The sequence below is a fragment of the Apostichopus japonicus genome, chromosome 9 (genome assembly GCF_037975245.1).
Source record: "Apostichopus japonicus isolate 1M-3 chromosome 9, ASM3797524v1, whole genome shotgun sequence".
NCBI lineage: Eukaryota > Metazoa > Echinodermata > Holothuroidea > Aspidochirotida > Stichopodidae > Apostichopus > Apostichopus japonicus.
In genome coordinates, this window is record NC_092569.1 from 26,712,995 (window position 1) to 26,736,266 (window position 23,272).

Sequence of the window (23,272 nt, forward strand, 5' to 3'; positions counted from 1 at the left end):
TCTCTTCTTAGGCTGCCCGAGCTTTCAGGACTTTTGCCCTAATTTCTTGTCCTCTGGAAAAAAAAATTGGGGGGGGGGCACTCTGCACCCTGCACACCCCCCCGCCTCGTACGCCTATGACTCCACGGCAGTGCTAGATCAAACAGCTGGATCATTTCTATTAGCGGCAAATGATAATTTTCTCCGCTTCAGACTGAATTTTAGATTGAAACTGAATTGAATATTTCAAGATGAACAGTCGACGTTTCGAGATAAAAAGTCTCCAAATTTCGTTGAAGCCAAAATTTCAGAAACAAAATGTCAGCTGAATTTGAAGTAAAAGTGTCGCCCAATTCCCCCTTCCATGTTATTTTCTAACCGTGCAAATAGATTACGTCATTGAAACCGTCACTCTTTATTAGTCCAAAGTAGTACCAGTAGTTATTATAGGACAGTATGATACATTGCCGCGATGAGACGAGACGGGAAATAAGGCTGCTAAATGCCGATTATTCGTTCCGAATGAAACAAGGAAAGGAAAATTCAGGGAATTCAGAGATTTAGTTGAAACCGGTTGGCATTTATTTTGGAGTTAATATTGAGTATGTTTATAACTTCTTATCAAAAGATATCATACGGAGAGGCGGTTGTACGTACGCGACTTCGGTCGAGCCTACAGAAAATAATAGTATTACTATCAAGACATTACACCTTGCTATATATGACTAGGCCCGTAGTACCACGCCTAGTTATTGCCTATACTATAGGCTTGGCCATAGTTGAGGTAACATTACATATTGAGTAAGGTTGACTAGGTCTAACGTTAGGCCTATACTTATTGCGAACTTGTGAACTAGTACTAGTAGTATAGTTGCGGTAGGGATGTTTGCCTACAAACTAGTGAACTAGCACTAGTAGTAGTAGCACTAGCAGTAGTAGCTAGCACCAGTGGCAGAGCTAGGGGTATTGGTCAAAGGGGGGGGGGGGAGAATGGCTGTAGGGGCACTTTCCACACTATCTAAGAGTGCCACCTCAGGTTGGCGCGGAGCGTACAGACATTTTTTGAGTAAAGATACATCCCAGATCGCCGGAATTGACCCTTTCCTGGCCTTGCTAATTTGCAAATAAATGAAGAATAAATAGGTGTCATCGCCAACAAAATGTGACAAATGTCAATAGGTAGATGAGAGCGCAATTAAAAAGTAAATAAACGCAAACAAGTAAAAAGTGGTATAAAGCTGAAAAAGGCGCCAGCAGTCCATTTGAGTCCGTCAGGGGGGGGGGGGGATCCGCCCCCTGACTGTATGGACGCTCCGCCACTGGCTGGTACGTACTTGCTGTAGGGGGGGGGGGGGTTAGGCATACAATTTCAAAGGCAATATTAGTATTAATCGCACTTAATATGCATGGCTTAAACCTAACAATTGCGTAAACAAGTTTGTTACAAATACTATTACTAGGCTGATATCAATATTTTCTTTCATTTATGTTATCACCAAAGATGTGGTACTTGTGGATAAAGAGGATGAAGCAGAGATCACAAAGATGCTCTTGTACCTCTCATTGAAATGGAGCCAAACACAGCCATCAAAGTGGTAAAGAGAGATGGAATGTGGGGTAAGCGACAATTTAGCTCCAACCTAAACCTATCCAAAATACTCTGTTGACATGAATAATCAGCAGTGTTTCGAAATGTGTGCATAAAAGTTGGGGATGTTCTTTTCGTCAAACACACTAATGAAGCCTCATGTGAAGGATTTCCCCGGTTCCTTCAAATATAAAAGCCCAGTCACATCTCACCGGATTGCAATAACGGAGAGGGAACGAAGACAAAAAATGGCACTCCGTTGATGTACGTTATTATCGTTTAGCATGCGGTTCTCCTCCGTCCGTTTACGTTTCATTACCGGGAAGGTCCGGTTTGTCCGGTGACGATTTTGAACATGCACAAAACTTGGAATGGACATCCACCGAAAACTGTCTCCGTTATTTACTCGTTACTAATCCGTTAAGCTTCCGTTTTATCAGTTTCTCATGCATTTTGTTCGTTCTGTATGCGTTTGGCATACTGTATTTCTCCGTTCGTCTCTGGTTATTGCTATTGCTCACCGGATCATTAACGGACAAAGAACGGATGAAACGTAGAAGTACAGTACCTATACCGTATATTCAACGGACGCTAACGTAGAAATAACGGAAGTGTAAATGAATAGAACTGACAATGAACAGATAGGTAACGGACGTTACACGGAAGAAACGGAAGAACTTAGGCCAGGAAAGTATAACAGACAGACATAGAACGGAGATGCATCGTACCTCCACCATGTCCACTCCAAGCGTCCCATGCCTCATTCTGCTCCTATAACCTCTACCGTCAACACCTACATCATGGACCCTTCAAAAAGATTCAAGCTTCAGACCGCAGTGTCAGCTTTACAAGCACAGATGCGCATCACTGAAGCCAACATCAAGACCAATGAACTAGTCAAGAAGAGAAGGAAGAGACATGCTCGGCGTAAATGCTGGTCTAGGGCCTTGCTAGGTCCAGAAGACGGCAGTTTGGTCTTTATGACCAACTAATGCAGGAGCTGTGAATGGAAGACCAAAATCTTTCATCAACTTCATGAGGATGCCCCTGATTTTGAGGCACTCCGGAGGCCCAGGTTTTAGACCGTTTCTTCTCCGTTGTTAGTTCGGTATGTCCGTTACTTTTCCGGTACTGCAAAGTTTTGTATGTTCTTTATCCGTTAATTGTCCGTTGGTGTTCATTAGTTCGTATGTTGTTATTCCGTTGTTCATCCGTTGTTCGTCCGTTGCTGTCCGTCCCTTGTATGTTTGTAATCCGTTTTCACCGTTGAACTTCCGGTACGTTGCAATCTCCAGATGCATGCGCGACAACTTTTGCCAACGGAAATAACCGGATGACTGTTTTTCGCGAGTACTCTTATCCGTTTGTGTAATCCGGCGAGATGCGACTGGGCCTTAACATTGGAGGTGTTCAAATTGCAGATTCCCCATCAGTTGACAGGAGAGTAATTTTACTTATGAAAGAAGTTTCAACTTTGCTCTGAACGTGGATGATTCTTAAACAATCTTTAACTATCAAACAGGTGGCCTGAACAATTATGGGTTGAAGGGAATCACCTCTTGAAAATTATAAGTGGATTTCCCAAGGTCTTTGAGTACCCCCGGCGAGAATTTCAAACACGCCAGGACTTGGAAGAACAATACTCATATTATGAAAGTTTTGTAGGCCTATAATGTATGTTATGTAAGCTCTGATTATGAACCTAATATATTCATTTCAATTTTCAAGAATACTTGTATTTTGTTTTCCACACGTAATTTAAAACTCAGTCATCTTGGCAGCTCTTCAGAAAGTCATGCTGGTGGTCGCTGTTTTAGCCAAATGTCAACATATCTGAATGCAGAATGCAGGAGTTCGTTGGTAAACATAGCAGTTGCTAACATGATGTACATGGGGAAGTTTTTTTTTATCATCATGATTTCATATGAATTTGATGTATACAATAACATGTTTGTAAACATTGATATATTGAGACTTGTAACCAATATATGTTTATGCCCAATTGATATAAAATTTACATGGTCAACCCATGTTAAGGATATTCTGTTCAGGTCAAGTATCTGCAACATGTTCCAATTTTCCTGCTTAAAGGCATGATTGCATTGCAATGAACTTGAAAGCATTTCAATGTACACAGACAGAAGGTACGTATGCAGCTACTGAAGTGAGCTGTATGATGTCAAATTGTAGTTAGCAGCTTCCGAATTAAGATGTAAAATGCATGTTTAGTGGTGAAAAGTACTTTCATTAAGGTAAAACTTGAGCTGTTGACCTCACTGCAATATCGGAATGAACGTTATAGATCTCCTAGTTGAACATACTGCGAGCGGCTGTTGCGAGCTGACACCTTGCCAAACTTTGTCTGTTCAAGGTGAGAATACAGCTTGTCTAATGAACATAATATTACAGTACAGCGAGCGAATTGTAATGGGTCCATCTGACAAGATATTAACGACTTAAGAGAATTTAGGACTAAACGCTCACAGGTCTACATGGCAACCGAAGTTAAAACAATAGGTCGAAGATCATTCATGCGTGTTATTATTGGCTCTTTGGGCGCAGGGATGATACATGGCTGTTTCGAAATAGATCATGGAATGGACTGTGTAGTGAAACACATATTGAAGATATGTAAGTAAATATACCAGCTAACTGTCGACTTGCACAATCTCTAAGCACACAGGGGGGGGGGGGGGGATAGATTATAAGGGCCAGCAGCCTTAGATGGAATAATCTTTCTAAAATTATGCCGAACTTCCTCTTTAGTGATCACCGTCAAAAAGGGCACAGAATTTGTGAGAATTAACACATAGGAGGTTGTCAACTGTGGTCGAAAAAATCATGACAATCAAAACGGCTGTAAAATGCATTCAAAGCATTAGCATAATCCAAATAAATATTAGGTAAGACACTACGTTTGTTGTCGTTCACACACCCACTCATTAATCGCAAACCGTCCCATACACGTTTCATGTTATTGTCGGTGAAATGATCTTCAACCTTTTCCTTATAAACCACATGTCTCTCTGTCTTAATTGCTCTATTCAATTCTTTCTGTATCGCTTTGCAGTTCTTCTTTATTGCCTCTACCAGACCGCCCCTTCTTAAGGCTAATGATCCCTTTAATCCAGTGGCGGAACTAGAGGTATTGGTCAGGAGGGGCGAGAATGGTCTGTAGGGGCGCTTTCGACACTATCTAAGCGGAGGGCCACCACTAGTTGGCGCGTAGCGTATAGACAATTTTTGAGTAAAGATACTCCCTAGATCCCCGGAATGACACTTTCCGGGCCTGGCTAATTTGCAGATAAACGAAGAATAAATAGGTGTCATCGCCAAATTACACCAACAAAATGTGACAAATGTCAATAAGTAGATGAGAGCGCAATAAAAAAGTCAATAATCTAGAATAAGTAAGTGGTAAAGAGCTGAAAAGGGCGCCAGCAGTCCATTTGAGTCCGTCGGGGGGGGGGGGGGACATCACCTCAAGCCCTGCCCACTAATTAATGTTCATAATATCACATTGAACATGCATTATCATGTACCCGCTATCTATCAACACCTTCACACAAATTATGATTCAATTCTGAAAATGTTTACATTTGACCCTGTGACCTCATTAATATTCTTGAAATGTGCACCAAAATCAATGGGGCTCTGACTTTCGGTTGCGGAGTTATAAGCATTTGAAGATTTTTACGTTTGACCCTGTGACCTCATTATTGTTTATTAGATGAGCACCAAAATCAATAAGGTTCTTATACTCAGTATGGCGCATAAATTTTTCAAGTATGACTTCAATACATATACTTTTCATTGTCCAGTTACCGTATTGACAAGCTATTTTAGTGAAAATCAACTTAAGCCCCTCCCCCTAATAAATATGCATAATATCAACTTGAACATATGTTACCATGTACCCACTGTCTACCAACACATTAAAACCAAGTATGAATAAATTCTGACTTTTGGTTGCGGAGTTATTAGCATTTGGAGATTTTCACATTTGACCCTGTGACCTCATTATTCATTAGATGAGCACCAAAATCAATCTACTCACTATGGCGCATCTATGAACCAAGTATGACTTCAATCCAACTTGCCATTCTTGAGTTATCATGTTTACGAACCAAGTGCGTCACATACACACACATACACCCTGCACACACACACACACACACACACACAAAATCCCATAAGATATCAACAAAGATGATCCTCTATTACTTTTAGGCAATTTTTTTTTCACGATGATCATGTACAAGTCAGAAATCATGGCTTGTTCTTATCAGTAAACCTGTAAGTTTAAATTTACATATAGTATTTTGTTCACACCAACGCTTATTGGTGATATTTCAATTGAGGATATTATATTTAGTTGGAATTTGAATAAATGAAATAGGGTCATCAGAAACATCATCATTTTTTTCCTTTTATCTTTTTTATGCTGGTTTCAATTTTTCTTGATACATCATTTTTTTAGTTTCGTTCATATCTCGTTCATATCTACTAGAAACGCGAATTGAACGGGTTTTAACTGTGCGGTCATTATGTGTAAACTGTAGGTTAAACCGATTTTTTTCATTGTTATGACGTCATTTTAAAACTTTTGTAGGATTGGACGGACCTACAGAACATAGAAAGGAAAGACAGCCCAGCAACAACTAAATATCTAAGTTATTGCTCTGTCTAATCTCGACTAATTAATCCCATCTTAATCCCAGCTCCAAAAGCAAGCTGTACTGATAACGGCAGTGTATAGAAATCAATTGATCGTACATAATACACGAAGCATTTATTTCGTCATGAAGCCATTAATCATAAATTTACGAGTAATTTTGAGACTTTCTTGGCTGTTAACCTCCTAATTCACGTGATTACAGATACGAAATCGGCTCATTAATTTTTATTGATCGACGTACGAAAGCAATAAAGTTATGAAAAGCACGCATTTTGGAACTTTATGGAGGATATTTATTAATGTTTGGTTAGTATTTTGGATGTTTAAATGTACGGTTTACTGTTATGTTAATCACCCTGAAAAGAAAAGAAACGATGAACGCTTGTGTTGGTTGCCTAGGAAATCTATTGTGACTAAGAAAGAAATAAACAGAAGAAATAGAAGAAGAACAAATATCCATTTGAAAGGTACAACACGCTTGCTCGATTAAATCATATATTATTATGAGCTGCTTTAAAATCCACACCAGACATCATTTGGTTACGGAGGCACCCACCCAAATCATCCACACCAGCGCTATTAAATATCCGTTAGAAATATTCTCCATTGTGAAAGATATTATGTGCGGAAGACCTGTGTTCTTTTGTTCATGGAAATGCACTTTCTATTGGATTTGTATCCTTACAGTTCAGCCTATGTCTGATAATAAGACGAGGAGCCATCATTCTTAAGGGAATTTGCATCGCTTTTTCTTTTGAACTTTGAGCTGAGGATTCATTTGCAAATTATTCTTGAATTTTCTTTACATCTCAATAGCTAAAGTGTCTCTGTGTGTTGGCTTTATCCTAATTATTTTTGTAACAAGAAGAAACATGAAGCTTTCTAAATTGACCATTATCAAGCTTTTGATGGTTCATCTAGTAACTACTGCTTTGACTAAAGGTAAGCATATTATATCTTTCTATAGTATCTTTATAAGTATCCTTCTATAGGTGTGGGTATTTTATATGATGGGAGAGCAGGAAGGGGTGTCTCAACTATCCTAAAAATTTATTTTATTTATGATTTTATTTATATTCTCGAAAGTCTAAAACCTAAGCTTCTCTCAAAGGCACACTGGAGGTGGGGCAGGGGGGGGGGTTGGGGAGGTTCTACACGATTGCAGAATCTCCCCATCCCTTTTTTTTTCCTGGAGAAGTTTAAACACTCTCTGACAAAATGGTTCTTCTGTATATATTCCTAACAACAAATTCCAGTATTTGAATGTTATTTCAACATACGGGAAATTCTGTAATCACGTTTTCCAACGGGACTCTTTTTAACTACATTTTGATATAGCTTAAACAAAAGGCCCTTTGTTAGCTTGCTCAAATGAAAAAAAGAGTATTTCTTCCCAAACGGTGCACTTATTATATATTAAAGTCGGCACTAGGGGTTTACCATCAATCCAAACTTTTTCAACCTCACACAAAGTATTTATAAAACAAAAATGCGTTTTTGGCTTCTTATATGTGGACCTCATACTATAGTCTAAATATATGCCTCAGAAATGCACCAGTTGGCGTAGCCGCGGACCACATACCTCCCTAATGGATAGGGAAACATAGGTTTTCAATTACCCCATGGAAGCACCCTCCTCCATTATAAAGTCCTTGCTTTACTTCTGGCCCTCCCATTAAGGTTCAGGCCTCTACTTAAATCAGCCGGAGGAAATTTTGAGTCTAAAATTATATTTATTATTACAGCCTTCCTTTTAGACTTGACTCATATTATCTTAATAATAGTGTATATATGCCTCACACTGCATCATTTTTCTTCTAAGTTTTTTTAATTTTGTCGGGGTGTTGGGGGGGGGGGGGAAGGGAGGGAGGGAGCGACACCCCTACATGTGAGTCGGCTTCAATATCCCCACGGCAAATACTTTATTCGCATCAGACCCTCCAACTAAGATTCAGGTGTCTAGCTTCAATCAGTCGGGGGATCGTTTGAGTCTATTATTATTTATTGTAGCAATCTTCCGTATAAAGTGTTACTTCTGTGTTACTCTCTTTGCGTCAGAATGCACCAAATAAAATTGTATATATCTTTTGTGGGGAGGACCCCCAGACCCCCCTACCTACATAGGATTCGATTTTAAGGACCCCAGGGTAGTCCTCTGCCTTTATTAAAAAAAAAATATTGTTTTGCCTTTGGCCTTTCTATAAGAGTTCAGCTTCCTATCTAAATCTGTCCGAAAAGTTTTGAATTTGGCCTCTCCCCCTCCCCCTCTACCTCTAAAATGCTGCGCACGCCACTTGGGCAACCGATTGCTGGGAGTAGGGTAATCCAAATTTGGCAATAATTAGATCATTTTTATATATGATTCATTGATATTTTAAAGAAATCAAAGTGGGTATCAAAGATAGACTCGAAGAGCTGTTTTAGTGTTTCATACTAATTTAAATAACAACAGGAAATTGAATGCAGCTTAACTGCTGATAATATATAAATAAAATCATTAAGAAAACATATATACTAATCACAATTTCAGTATAATGATGCACTTTGAATTTGGCCCATCCCCCTCCCCCTCTACCTCTGACATGCTGCACACGCCACTGGGGCACTTTTCCTCACAAAATATCACTTTAATATTGTCTTATTGGCTTCTCTCTCCCCCCCTCCAAATAAAAACTGTGACTGATGCACGACTCCAATATCAGCTTTCACAGTCTGTTGTCCCATAGTCACTTCGTCAAACGCCTCCATCTCGACAAAGAGACTGAGATCACGTGACAAGGCTTGACAAATCATACAGCGACACAAGTTCATAATAGATATGTAGCGTCTATGGAACGAACGGACCATAGGCTGTCGTGTTTTCGCATACATACGTCATAGGACTGTAAGCCGTCCAAATCGTCAAAGGACAGGATAGAACTTTGCAAAACCTACACAGGTGTTAAAATACTCAAGGGGTGGGGCGGGGGGGGGGGTAGATTCTACACTGTCACACCGGTTTCGTCCTTTTGGGACTCATTAGGCGAGGGTAGGAACCGAACCCGGACCTTCCGTGTGAGAGAGGTATAAGTCCGTATCACTCCGTCACAGTGATGTTACTTCTGTGATTGAGTATTATATATGGCTTTTTATTACAACATTTATTGTTGCTTCCTCTCTATTGCAGATATGGTTGTTTACTTTGCCAAATTAATATACGTTGCGGGTTGTTTGCTTTCCTTTCAAGTCGTATGCTCAGAAACCATGATTTGATTTTGATTTCTAAGAACCTGTCAGATTTACTACCAACACCGAACCGTTAATATTTACTTTAAGATAATAGTTTACATGTTTACACTTACCGGGTGTGTTTCGTTCCGCAATTCAACATAGCCTTTGGCGAGCATACTAAAAAATGAAATTACAATTGATTGTATACAACCATAAACTCCAAGATTGATTTTTTTGATGAGTATTAATGAGCAAGAAGTTACTGATTCAATTCCGTTCTCAATAGTTCTTCACACAGACACAGACGTTCGAGTGCGATTAAACAGGTCTTACACTCAATACAATTTTATAAAATTACAACATACCTTTTTTTTCACTATATATTTAAAATGAATGGGCATCGGGGTGGGTAGGAAATTCAGCTTCCCCTGGACTGATTTAAGTAGGGCATGTATTTTGGTGGACTGGTGACAGGCGGATCCACTGTTTCATAAAGGGGATGATGTGACCATGGGATCGTTGGACCTGACTCCACGTTGTTGGGGTAGGGCTGAGGGGGGGGGTGATAAATAAATTTGAAACGGTGCATTCTAAAGTATGTGAAGACTTTAAATTAGGTTTTATAATACGGTTAGACAATAAGCAGGGTTTATATTTTAATGAACGTCTCCTCTCCCATTTTTACTTATCACCGAAGACGAAAAGTTTGTTTATTCAGATCTATTCTCTTGGCTATAATGTTACCGCTCCCAGGATCGTAAGTATATGGGAAGAAAAAACTCTACATAGAATTATTGACCAAAATGACTATTTTATTTCGCACTTAAATTAACCGATTCTCCTCAAATATGCTAATTTTGTGGTTCTGAGAATGACACTCTGGAGCACCATGGCAGTTTTGGTACTATACTCTTCTGTTGAGAACAATTTTGGAAGGAAACTTGTTGAAAAAATTCGAGAGAAATGAGGGACATGGATTCATTATAGCGTTGCACAAAGTCTGATTAATTTTTCTCCTTAATTCATGCACAACATTTTTTATATTCATATGGAACTTCGTTGCTCCTGATGAGACCAACCTGCTACTATAAATTCAAATTTATCTATGGAGTTGTACTTTCTATTTTGGTTAAACGCAAGAATATCGAGATAATAATTAGTTCAATGCGTTCTTTAATTACATTTAATATTTAATGCTTTGTTACTGCTCTTTGTTCTCAAGTTCATTTGATCGTTTTTGTCATTTTAGCTGTATAGTTTCCTTTTCCATCGGCGATATCTTGAGTATTATTTACGCTATCTAGCATTATGTAGAACGAATCTATTTACGATAAAATATATCATGCACCATATATGTCATATTTGGCTTCCCATGTTTAAGCTATTGTTATCGAAAAGAACGAAATTAATAAAAGAGAGATGAAAATCTAAACAAAACTGTGCGACAAATCCTAAGTCTTCCAGACTTCCTACAACCCAAAGTACGTGTGGAGGTAACACTGGTTATAAGGAACTATACGCTGTTCGATATATCCCCGTGCACATTGCCAAAGAGACTAATGTTACTATACTAAATTTCCCATTAATATTCCTACCCTCCCTTTCTTGGGTCTAACAATGTTGTTTTAATTGTTGGATGTATAATTTGTAAAGGAGGCAAATGACGAATATAGGTGAAATAGACACTATTTTCTGCCTGCGTTTCAATAACCGTAAGAAGTCGAAACGGGACCGTTTCTTTTTTGTGATACACCGTGTGCTGACCACTACAAATCTCCCCCATATTCCCGCCAAAATGTTAAATGTATTTTAAAATATTTCAGATTTCAAATCTACTCAGTGCAGAACGAATGCGAAAAGAACTAGGGTATGATTTTTCCGGATCAATTCACGCCTCAACGATCTTGACATAGAGTTATTTTTGCGAACACTAATAAAGTTCCATATCATAATTTGATTAGTAAAAATCCTACTTATAACAATGTTGATTATAATTGGGCGATAGTTTTTTTGATGCCCTCTAATTAGGTCTTTAAATAAGTCTTCATTCATACTTAGTAAAGATTCCTAAATCCTACTGGTCCATTCAGGTCAGCTGACCGTGGTTAATCCTGTGAGTAACGCACGGTAAAATTACGGGGCATCACTTTAATAAATCTTTGGTTATATGTAACCAAAAATGTTTTGTTTTATGATTCCCCCCCCCCCCACACAAATGGTAGTGTATGAATGAACGGGTGCACTCGAGCTCCGCTACGCTCCGCCCTCGTGCATCGCTTGCATTATCACGATCGGGGGATCGTGCATTAATCCATGTGAGTAACGCACGCTAGACCGTTGATTAACCCCTTATTTGTTTCTCGCCCAGAATCTTGGGTAGGCCTACTAATTGTTTGCTATATATAGAATAAAATGTAAAGGTTGTCTTTTTATGATCTTCTTGTAATGAAGATATCGAAAAGTTAGAACATTTATGTTGGTCCTATATACCCTTATGTCTAGATACAGACTATATAGTTCATATCTGTTGAGTAAAAGATTTTCATTGCACTTAAGAAGTAAATACAATTAGATATAAAAATAAAATAAATAAATGAATATCCGGAAGATATGACGTAAAATATGGATATTTTAAATTGCAATCTCAATAACAAACGTCCCAACTATGTAGCATTTAATTATAAATTCAAGTGTTGACTTTCAAGAGAAGAACGTATTTTTCAAAAACAAACAAAAAACAAGAGCTATGTGGAACATGCCTTACCTTCAGATCAGGCCTCGACAATTTTTTTTAAAACTACTCGCCAACTGGCGATCGAGTCTAAAATTCTAATGGGCCAAAACGTTAAATTTACTCGCCATCATTTTCTAGCTAAGTGTTTGTGTGATATAAGCCTAGGTAGTATGTTGCCTATAACTTAGGATATCGCGTTATAGTGTTACTTACTGTTAGTTGTTTACAGCAAAAACGATCTATTTAAATTGTGTTCGTCAAAAGTGATTAAAACATGATATATTTGTAAAAGTGACCACAAAAATAAGCAATGACATGGCTGACCATCTGTAACTTTCACTGGCCATGACATAAGAATACTGTATCAGTGTATGTGTTAGTATATCGTTAACAAGTTAAGATAACGCTTGGTACTGACAATTATTATTATCGATGATTACTGAGTGTCCGACTTGCAGCTTTCACTGGTCAGGTCTCGAGAATTATCAATTTTTGGGACTCAAAATTAATCCAATAAACTTCCTGTTGTTCATTTGGAGAAATGTAATGTTATTTCGGCAAAACAATTATTTTACGTTTGTTTCCTTGAAAGTTCAGTTCATATCAATACACTTCGTAGAAAGTCACCGCACCTGAAAAATTCTCCGTACATAATGCACTTAAGTTAAGAATAGTGGGCGATTTTACACAGTTATCTCCCATTCATATTGGTCGTTCAACAAAAATGCGATTTGGACTTGCTTCAAGTTCACTGCAATAAACTTTCTTATACTAATATACATTTACTGTTACTGACGAAGGAAGAAACCACCAAGCTCAGACAGCAGTTACATTGTGATACTTTAAAACTTTTTGGTGAAAATACGCGGGCTTTTTTTTTCCTTATATTTTTTTAGCACACATTCTGTTTCTGCTAAGGTTCCGCGCATACTGCTTGCTTACTTATCTTTGGGAAATGAATACATGATGTTGTTGAATGAAATTGAATCTTTAGAAGATAAGGATGGGGACTTAAGACTAATTGAGTTGAGCCCACTCTTTTTTTAATTTCCTCCTTTATTTCTTCAAGCCATCTGGGTTATTCTGATTATTAAGCAGCAAAGTACTACAATGATCAGCCATACTCCCAACTTCCCAAGTTCTTCAACACCCGATGAATTCAAAGTTTCGTCTTTTCTTGCTGGCCATTATAAGGGTCAACAATTTGGTTACAGAACTGAAAGTTTGTCGACAAAAGCCGAAGCTATGACTCATATTACTGATTTGTGAATTGGGATACAAATGTTCTACTTATTGACATGTCAGGCAGGCCTTATCGCACGATTGCGGTTAACCTACTGACAACGTTGTTTCCATTTGTACCGTTCGTACACACAAGGTACCCAGTTGTCGTTACGCATTTATTTAAGTTTGATGTTTTCCATTTTGGTTACACCATGGAGTACCTTCATGGTTACACCTATCGTGCATCAGTTTGAGAGATTAGTATCAAATTAGTTTCGAGCTGGTGAACAGAGCTGTTCCTTTAGGACATACTTGTAACAGTGCACTTGATAATTATACTGTGATGTTTAACATTAGGCCTTTGTTGATTGGCTCACAAGTTAATAGTAATCCTATCGTATAAAGGCAGTGAGCGAATGAGCCACTCGCCAAAATGGCGAGCGTAATGCATATTTTGCCCGCCAGTCGCAAAATTCTAGTCGCCATTGGCGAGTTGGCGACCGTATTTGTCGAGGCCTGCTTCAGATACATATTCTATATCCATACGAGCTGAATCTGCGTGTGTGTGTGTGCAGGGGGGGGGGTGGAAGGGGTGGGGGTTCGAGTAGTGGATGTGGTACTGGACTGTTTCTGAATTTGTTACGTTGCATTTTCTTAGATATTACGCTCACTCTTTAAGTAATTGCAGGACAGAGTTATAATGGTATGTTCTAGAAAATTGAAAAAAGAAATCAAAGAGATAAAAGTGAAAAGAAAAAAGATTTTCAGTAATGTATACATTGAGTAAAAATATGATTTGTTTTATTTTACTAACAGCTCATTACGATGGCTATCGTGGTACCTTCAAATGTACTAACAGTAACACGAGAGAGGAAAAAGGTAGGGTGATATCATCATTATTATTTATATACGTCTACAACGTTCTTCCCGTTCGCCCGCCCAGCTTTTGTTCTAAAAATAAAATATCAGAAAAGCAGTTTTGACGAATTCATGAAAAGTAATCTGTTTTCACTAAAAGCTGTGCCCTTTTGTTTAAAGCTTAGCAAAAAGTAAATTGAATAGGCTAGTGCCATTTGCTGAAAATAAATTCAAAACTTGTGGAACAGCATGCACAGTGGTTCCATTTTGTCTGGACGTATGATATGATTTAGTGGTTTGCAACCTCAAAACCACATATCTCGCAGCCCTTCGAAACTCGATCTGTTTGATCTTATAACCTTACAAAGAGATGTGTAAGTTTCGTTAGTTATATCAAAGGCATGATGTAACAGTGGGATACATTCAACATAAGTTGCATCATACATAGCCTATGCCTTCTTACCGATGGATACTAAAATATAAGTTGCATGAGTTATATCCTATGCCTTCTTACAAATGTATACATGCAATGTAAGTTGCTTGAGTAACAGCATATGCCTTCTTGCAGATGGATACATACAATATAAGTTGCATGAGTTAAAGCAATTATGCCTTCTTAATTGCAGATGGATACATGCAATATAAGTTGCATAAGTTAAAGCAATTATGCCTTCTTGCAGATGGATACATACAATATATGTTGCATGAGTTATAGTTTACGCCTTCTTACAAATGGAAACTTGCAATATACGTTGCATTAGCTACAGTTTATGTCTTCTTACAGATAGATACATGCAATATAAGTTGCATTAGTTACAGCCTATGCCTTCTTACAATTGGATACTTGTAATATGACTTGCATGAGTTATAGTTTATGCCTTCTTTCAGATGGATACATGCAATATAAGTTGCATGTGTGATAACCTATGCCTTCTTACACAGTGATACATGTAATATAAGTTGCATGAGTTACAGCATACGCCTTTCTACAATGGATACATGCAATATTACTTGCCTCAAGTATAGCTTATGCCGTGTCGTATCTCATATACATTCAATAATAATTGTATGAGATATAGCCTATGCCTCAGTGTTACAGTTGGATATGTTTCATAAAAGAAAACAAAATATTATGTACATATTTGCAGCCCATGAGCAAGTTTCTTCCTCTCAACCAGTGGAGAGTACCACCGTAATGACGACTGCTGCTAAATCTTGCACCAAGATGAATCAGACCACCAATGCTCAGGGTTCTTCTGTTGAGGTAGGCTTCATACCAAAAATATGTGCACTTAATCAACCTTTGTTTAGGCAGTGCATTTGGTGACTGTTTCATTCACTTGATTGCAAAGTTGGTTTGATGAATAGGCCTAGACAATTCTTAAAAATTGATTAACTGCAATACATGGCACGATGGTATAACGTTTTAGAACAAAGGAGAGTTATACAAAACACTTAATCATTGTGATTGCCCAGTTGTCACTCTCTGAACTGCTGATCAAAACTGTAAAAGAAAATCCTTTCACAGCAAACGCAAACCTACTGTGATTCACATTATTGGAATACAACTTCATTTGCTAAGGTTAAGCAATTTGAATCATGAACTGAAATCGAAATGAAAAATCATATGAACTTAAATACAAATGAGTTTTTAGTCAAAATTAGTTTTTTTTTCTCCAATATTCTTTATCATCAGATATCAATAAGATTTCCCCGCCTCTAACTCTGTTTTGTCTTTGCTCCTTTCTTCATTTCCATTCCTTTCTTCATCTCCATTTTCCCCTCTGCTTTTTTTAAATAAAATGTATACTCCATGTCAAGATGAGCGGATAACACTTCCATCATTCATTCATATCCTCAAAGCCGGGAATTGAATCAAATTTCAAGAAAGTTAATATCAACGTAACGATCTGTTTCAAACAAATTGCGTCCAAATCAAATCTTAACTTGGTGCATATTCGTTCACATTAATTATTATCAAAGTTAGGACTAAAATGTAATGATATATCATATAGCAAGATCATAACCATAAACAAAAGAACACACTGCCTACTGATATAGCCTTCCTTTTCTATGGATTTCATAGCGATTGTGTGGATGATTGGATTATTTATTTCATCCATATATTCTTATTCATTATCTCATTCAGACATGAATATTTATTGTGTAAAAGTAAGTTGGCCTGACGTTTCGATCCTAGCAGGATCTTCCTACAAGGCTTAATGACAAGTAACAGTAACAGAAGGGACAAAAACACACACAGAATGACCTCAAACGATCTTTCAACTCCCCCAATTTCAATAAGAATATTGAGCTCAAATAGTAAGACAACTACCAAGTATGAACTTCGGCCAATTTGCATTTTATGATTTACAGTGTTACAATGTTCAGAATTTGACCTATATTGACCTCGAATTACCTTTTACAACCACCAATGTCAATAGGATTCATTTACTCACCAGAAAGATTAACATACTTAGTATGAATTTAAACTGAATCTGAATTATCGTGTTTACAATCGATTCAGATTTTGACCTCTGTTGATTTCCAACTACTGTTGACGTTCAAAAAATGTCAATATGGGTATATACATGGACTTTCTACTCACCAAGGGAAATGTACATATTACGTATTAACTTCAACTGAATATACTCTTTGAGTCGTTGAGTTTAAATAGTTTTCAGACTTTTGTCATCTTTTGACCTGAAATGACTTTTAACCTGCATGGGAAAGAATAGGGTTCTTGCAAATACTAAATATGAAGTTTATCCACCACATACTAGCAGTGTTTACAAGCCAAGGTAACACAAACACACACACTCACAAGCCTTCAACATCGAATAATTTCCTTTCGTCTATGGGAAGGAATAAGAAAATGCAAAAAATCAAGTGGCGAAAAGATATCAAGGGTCAAGCTGGACAAAATTTGTGCAAAACGCGTGTCGCTCACCTCTATGAAACCGAAATGCCGATGACCTTCAAACATGAAACAATTCTCTATATTGTTTAGGTCGTATAAATTATCGTAAAATGTCAAAGGTCATGGGGACTATGGAGTTCAATATGATGTTTCATAAGCTTGCAAACGCATGGTTACACATTAAATCCCTGTGGTTTTATGGTTCGGTATGGTACAATATGATTGCATCAGATGGTCAAAGGTCAATATTACTAAATTTGGAATAAACCCTATCAATACATGGATTGAATGCTTGCTATTAGGTGACTTCATTATTTCAATGTTATTATTAGATGAAAGACTGCTTGGATGTCTTCAGTGCTGGTTTTACTACCAATGGCATCTACACCATCACACCAACTAACTGGACTGGGGTGTCATTTGATGTCTTCTGTAGCATGACTGACGGAGGAGGATGGACGGTAAGTCTAGTATGACATCCTATAGTATAGACGATATATTGTATATGTATAATATGACTGACGGAGGAGGATGGACTGTAAGTCTAGTATGACATCCACATCCTATTGTATAGACGATATATTGTATATGTATAATATGACTGACGGAGGTGATGAACGTTAAGTCTAGTACGAAATTAACATAAATGTAAGCCTAGATATTAATAGATGAATGGATGGATGGATGCATTGATTAATAGATGGATGAATTAATGGATGCATGGCTGGATGGATAAAAGAATGGATGAGAGCATTAATGGATGAATGATTGACTGACTGAACATGGGCGTAGGAACCGGGGGGCTGGGGGCGCCAGCCCCCCAGTGAAAAATATGGAGGGGCAGAAGTATCATTCCGCCCCCCCCCTTCCCCTTCACAAGTCAGAAAACCCCTTTTTTCATTTCCAAATGGGAAAAAAAATCTCATTTGGAGCACCAAAGTGCATCTAAGGCCAGGTGAAAATGCAAAATTATATACAAAATGGAGTGGGTGGGTTGAAGTGTGCTATATTGCACCAAACTGCATCTGAGGCCACCTGGAAATGAAAAAAATCCACCACCTCCCCTTAACCCCTCCCCCAGGCCGGCCATCAGTCTTCAGCCCCCCGACTCAAAAGTACCTTCCTACGCCACTGTGACTGAATGAATGATTAAACAACTTGAGTCTAGGAAGGCCGTTATATCCTGCTGCTGTCAATGTAGCCTGTCTTGGTATCTTAATATCAGGGATATACTCGTCTTTGGTTTGTCAATAAAGGGAAGCCCATTTCAGATGGAAAAGCCTTGAATTGCTCAGGTTGGATAGAATTCCCACGTTACCACATTAGCCGTCCAAAAATAGAATCTTCAACCTGTCAAGATGATAGGTTTCATAACTTCCGACCAGCTGCCGCACTTTGTTCACTATAGAAAATTGCATGCACTAACTCCCTTTATAGTGTTATATAATTATCGTCAGAACATTTTATTACTGAATTAGGTGATACCTAAGTTTGGGCAAATATTGATGATTTTTTAATCTAAATATTCTTAATTGTCTGAAAATGCAGTCATTGATACTTGTACGAATTAGTACATGAAGGTATACAAATGTATTTATTTCCTTCTATCATTGAAAAGGTATTCCAACGTCGCGTTAATGGTTCTGTTGACTTTTATCGTAACTGGACCAGCTATAAGGAAGGCTTTGGAGACCCCTGTCACGAGTTTTGGTTAGGTAATGATAAACTGTCCCACCTTACCAATCAAGGTGACTATGAAATCAGGATTGACATGGTGAACAAATATGGAAACCCCTACTACGCTAAATACGACTTATTCCGCGTCAACGATGAAAGTGATAACTACAGGCTGTCTGGGCTGGGAGCTTACACTGGAACTGCAGGTTGGTATTGCAGCATTAAAGCAAATCTTTGAAAGTTTTCACTTGTCTCTAATTTTGCCAAATCCCCAAATTGTTCAAAAGTAGATTGCAATTGGTAATACTGCTATCAGACACCCATCTAGTAAGGGGGAGGGAGGGAGGGGAGGGGGAGGGGGAAGGGTGGTAGATGTCAACCTTGCGACTGTGCTACTCATCTGGTACGTGTCTCTCTTGATTATTTACTGTTCTGATCTATTTTTACTTGACTTGCGTTGAATTACTCACCATCAGTTTAGTAGACTGCATACTTCACTGTTAAAGCTGCAGGTTGGTATGCACAATTTAGTTTAAATTTGGCTAAATCCCAAAAATTGTTTAAAAGTGCATTGTAATTGGTAATATTGCTATCAGACATCAATCGAATAAGGGGGAGGGAGGCAGGGAGGGGGTGGAGAGAAAGTAGATGTCACCCTTGTGACTGTGCTACTCATCACGACATGTCTCTTATGGTTATTTACTGTTTTGATCTATTTTTACTTGACTTGCGTTGAATTACTCACCATCAGTTTAGTAGGCTGCATACTACACTGTTAAAGCTTCAGGTTGATAAGCAAAACTAAGAGGCATTTGAGCTTTGCCTACTGTTTGTCCTCAAATTTGTCATATTCAAAACTTGTTCAGAAGTAGATAGCAATTGCTGTCAGACATCCATCGTGAAATGGGAGGAGGGAGAATTATTAGTTAATAATTCACTAGTTGTGAGAAGCCAAATGGTTCTTTAGGTACCTTAAATATGTGTGACACAAACATTTCTGTGATTGGCATAATTAGTTAATAATTTACTAATAATGAGAAACCAAATAGGTGTTATGGTACAGTCAAAATTATGGGACATAACATTTCCTGTGATTGGAACTATTAGTTAATAATTTTTAATGATCAATAAGTTACGATATCTAATTAATACTCTGGTTGGTAATAGTGACAAATACTGCAAATAGAAGAGTTACTAAATGATGTTAACAAAAATGATGACATGAACTTTAACAACATCCATTCGAGTTTAATTTCAGTTGAGTCGTGGAGAGAAGTAGAATTGGTAGTCCAGTTGTAGTGAAAACGGATTACACCGTCAGATATACGCACGACCTATAAAAGTATAAAGAGCATTCGGTATTGCTTACTCAAGTACAAACCCATTTTATCTGAGAGATTATGAGAAAGATATAGAGTTATAGGAAGGGGGGATGGGTGAAGAGGGGGAAACACTGTACGTTTAGAAAGTTTATCTCACTTTAATCAAATCACGATCGCCATGACACGTCACATGCATCGTCGTCAACTTGATTCTCAAAGTTGGGAGAGAGAGGAAGGGGAAGGAGAAGGGGGGGTGTAATTGGTAAATGAGCGGGGGAGGGAATGATAAGTAGCGTGGTTTTGAGATCTTTCCGAGGAGAATGTTGTGGCTTAATGGGACAATGAAAACTGCAATTATTTTATTTGAAAAATTTGATTCTCTTATCCCCAAATTTTGAATCTTTTCTGGAAATTATTACAGGGGCTTTTAATTGAAATTGTGAGTCACTTTGCAGATATTTACACATAAACTGGTCAAGATACAACCTAGAGCAAGTTTTTTTCTGCGCCAAGCCAAAAGACTTTCAAAGTATTTTTAATGCAAGTTATTATTTTTTAGACCAGTGAGTGTGGTGGTGGGGTTGGGGGGGGAGGGGGTAATTGTGTGCATGAGTATGAAAGGTTTGATGAAACATTTAAACGACAATAATCGAGAGCGGAAAAGTTCTTTGAGCAACCCTCCATTAAGGGCTCCAAACCACAAAAAGAATAAATAAATAATAAATAAATGGGAATAAATTTATTAGTGTCCCTGACTTCAAAGTGTTTACGTGGCGGTGCGGGGGGAAGGGGTGGGGGGGGGGTAGCCGTCTCCAATTATTGGAGTGATAAGGCAAATGACGAAAAGGCTGTTCGTGTTAGAGATTGCAAAATCTAAAATTGAAAATTGAAATATTTTCTTCACAATAACAAGTTTGGATTAAAAATTCAAAATGATTGAAAAGTTTTTAAGACGGAAATATTTATTAAATCTGTTTGAAATTAGTGACCAATCTAATTAAAAAATCTAAAGGCAATTAAAATAACCTTTAATGATTAGTAAAATACCTACAAGTAACTACCAAGATATAAAATACGTAGAAAATAAATGACGATGACGTACTAGGAAGTAGCTAAAGTTGAATTAATCGAAGGTCAAGATTGTAACGATCTTCAGGAAATCGTAACATTGAAAATAAAAATCAATAAAAATCTTTTCAATCTATGAATGTCAGAGAAGTACATACTGATAATGTGATTCGTTATTTTTGTCATTCACAGATACAGACCACAGGCTTGATGAGGCAGGTTTGGAATATCACCGTCACCGGGCTTTTAGTACCTACGACAGAGATAATGATAATAACAATGCTGGGAACTGCGCAGTGACATATCAAGGTGCGTGGTGGTATGGCCACTGCCACCGCTCTAACCTCAATGGTAATTATACTGCTGTCGATAATAATCCTGATCATGGTAAACGTGGTGTTAGTATATCCTGGAGGTATCTACCGGGAAACTATCACCACATCAAATACACTGAGATGAAGATCCGTCCTGTCGAGATCTAGATTCAGGAATAAGTAATCCACAGATACAACAAAATGATTGTGTAAAGACTCACAGAGTAAGAGTCTGACGAAATAATACTATGTGTAAATGACTACATTTGTCAATCTCTGAAGTATTCATTTCCAGGATTCGCTTTCTCTGCAATATTAATTCTCTGTGGAAGTAAGATTGGAAGATAACTCCTTTATTGTGATAATATCATGTCATTGTTATGTAACATCTAGAATTGTTCAATTATTATTAATTTGTTTCACTGGTAATTGTATTGAGGTGTGGAGGGGGGTAGGAGTTTGAATGGGGATGGGGTGTAGTGGTATTGTGAAAAGATGAAGTTTAATGACACAATTGCTCAAAAATTCAAATTTACAGGATAGGTACAGTATAAGTGCTGTATTTACCACAGCACTATATTAGTATTATATATAACACATGTAGGTATCCACAAAGCCACCAGACTTTAATTGCAAATGAGGGATTGATGTTGTACTCCATGGAGCTAACTCTAATGAAATAACTGATAACAAAGTTTAAACTTCCTTTTCAAGAGGAACTATATGTGAGTAGCTGTTAATATTTAGTCATGACCAGGGGCAGACTGGGACATAAATAACTGCCAGCTCAGAGACCCACCCAACCAGCGTCACTCAAACCTCTCCTCTCATTTTGCTCATTTTTTTGGAGGAAGATTGAAAAAAGAAAAGTAATCCTCTATAGGAATACATATTAGAGATTAATATTTCTCTCTCTAATGTTTATCACACAAGTTGTCGATAGAGGGAAAAAAAGGGGGGCTAGTGGGAGGGGAGGTATATTAGGATTCTGCTTGTAACTAACTAAGGGACCTGACATTCTTCGCAGATAATTTCGAAGAAATAATAATACTTTTTTTCACACTTATTTCTTTTTGTACTCATGCTATCCTATATATAGAAATTTGAGCGACACAATTGTGAAAACAAAATATATGTTAACTACTTAATATCTGTATTTTGTTTTAATTTCTGTCTCTTTTCCATGGATATGATCTAAATATTTTGACCCCTGAATTAATTTCTTCTTCCAGATAAAAGTCATAATATTGTTATTGTTTTTTGCCTTTCACGCAGTTATACGGACAACAAAGAGGCATTATTGAGAAAATAACAGACATACCGGCAATCAACAATGTAACACTGAATGCAAGACTTGATTACCTTGAAAATAAAACTTTTTTTTCAGTGATTTTTTTTATTATGTTTGGACAAGTTTTCAGAGCATAAAAAAAGAGAAAAAAAGCCCCCCCCCCACCCTCCAAAAAAAAATCTCACATAGAAAAAGTTTAAGAAAGGATTCTTTTTCCAGGATTGCACATAGTCACTCTTTTCCATGACTTTTGCATGCCTGGAAATTAATTTTGAAATGTTCACGACTCTTTCATGTATCTTTCTCATGACTGTGGGAAATCCATTATGTCTGCTAAAAGGCTATCATTTCCACCTTCTTACACAAAGCTGGGTCATGTAATAGGTCTCTGAAATTGTTGGTAGGGTGA

General features: G+C 37.6%; 2 protein-coding genes across 7 annotated transcripts in view; one reads left to right on the plus strand and one right to left on the minus strand.

Annotated features, from left to right (window-relative positions):
• The window catches only part of LOC139974340 (fibrinogen-like protein A), a 161,148-nt gene that overhangs the window by 97,572 nt on the left and 40,304 nt on the right, over nt 1-23,272 (minus strand). The window lies entirely within an intron of this gene.
• Nucleotides 446-22,720, plus strand: LOC139974346 (ryncolin-2-like). 6 transcript variants are annotated; one of them, XM_071981402.1, is made up of 7 exons: nt 446-581; nt 1,481-1,596; nt 14,230-14,292; nt 15,420-15,535; nt 17,524-17,652; nt 18,810-19,074; nt 21,451-22,720. In XM_071981402.1, exons 2-7 carry the CDS (start codon nt 1,548-1,550, stop codon nt 21,738-21,740), a joined length of 912 nt encoding a protein of 303 aa, XP_071837503.1. In that variant the 5' UTR covers nt 446-581; nt 1,481-1,547; the 3' UTR covers nt 21,741-22,720. The 6 variants fall into 6 exon arrangements, with proteins under 6 accessions (XP_071837503.1, XP_071837504.1, XP_071837502.1 ...); XM_071981401.1 differs by lacking the exons at nt 446-581; nt 1,481-1,596 and adding an exon at nt 6,650-7,187; XM_071981404.1 differs by lacking the exons at nt 446-581; nt 1,481-1,596 and adding an exon at nt 13,281-13,567.

Coding starts and splice junctions, on each gene's coding strand:
- LOC139974346 (XM_071981401.1), top strand. CDS start 7,118: ATGAAGCTTTCTAAATTGACCATTATCAAGCTTTTGATGGTTCATCTA. Junction 17,653..18,809: donor CTGACGGAGGAGGATGGACG/GTAAGTCTAGTA, acceptor ATCATTGAAAAG/GTATTCCAACGTCGCGTTAA. Junction 19,075..21,450: donor AGCTTACACTGGAACTGCAG/GTTGGTATTGCA, acceptor TGTCATTCACAG/ATACAGACCACAGGCTTGAT.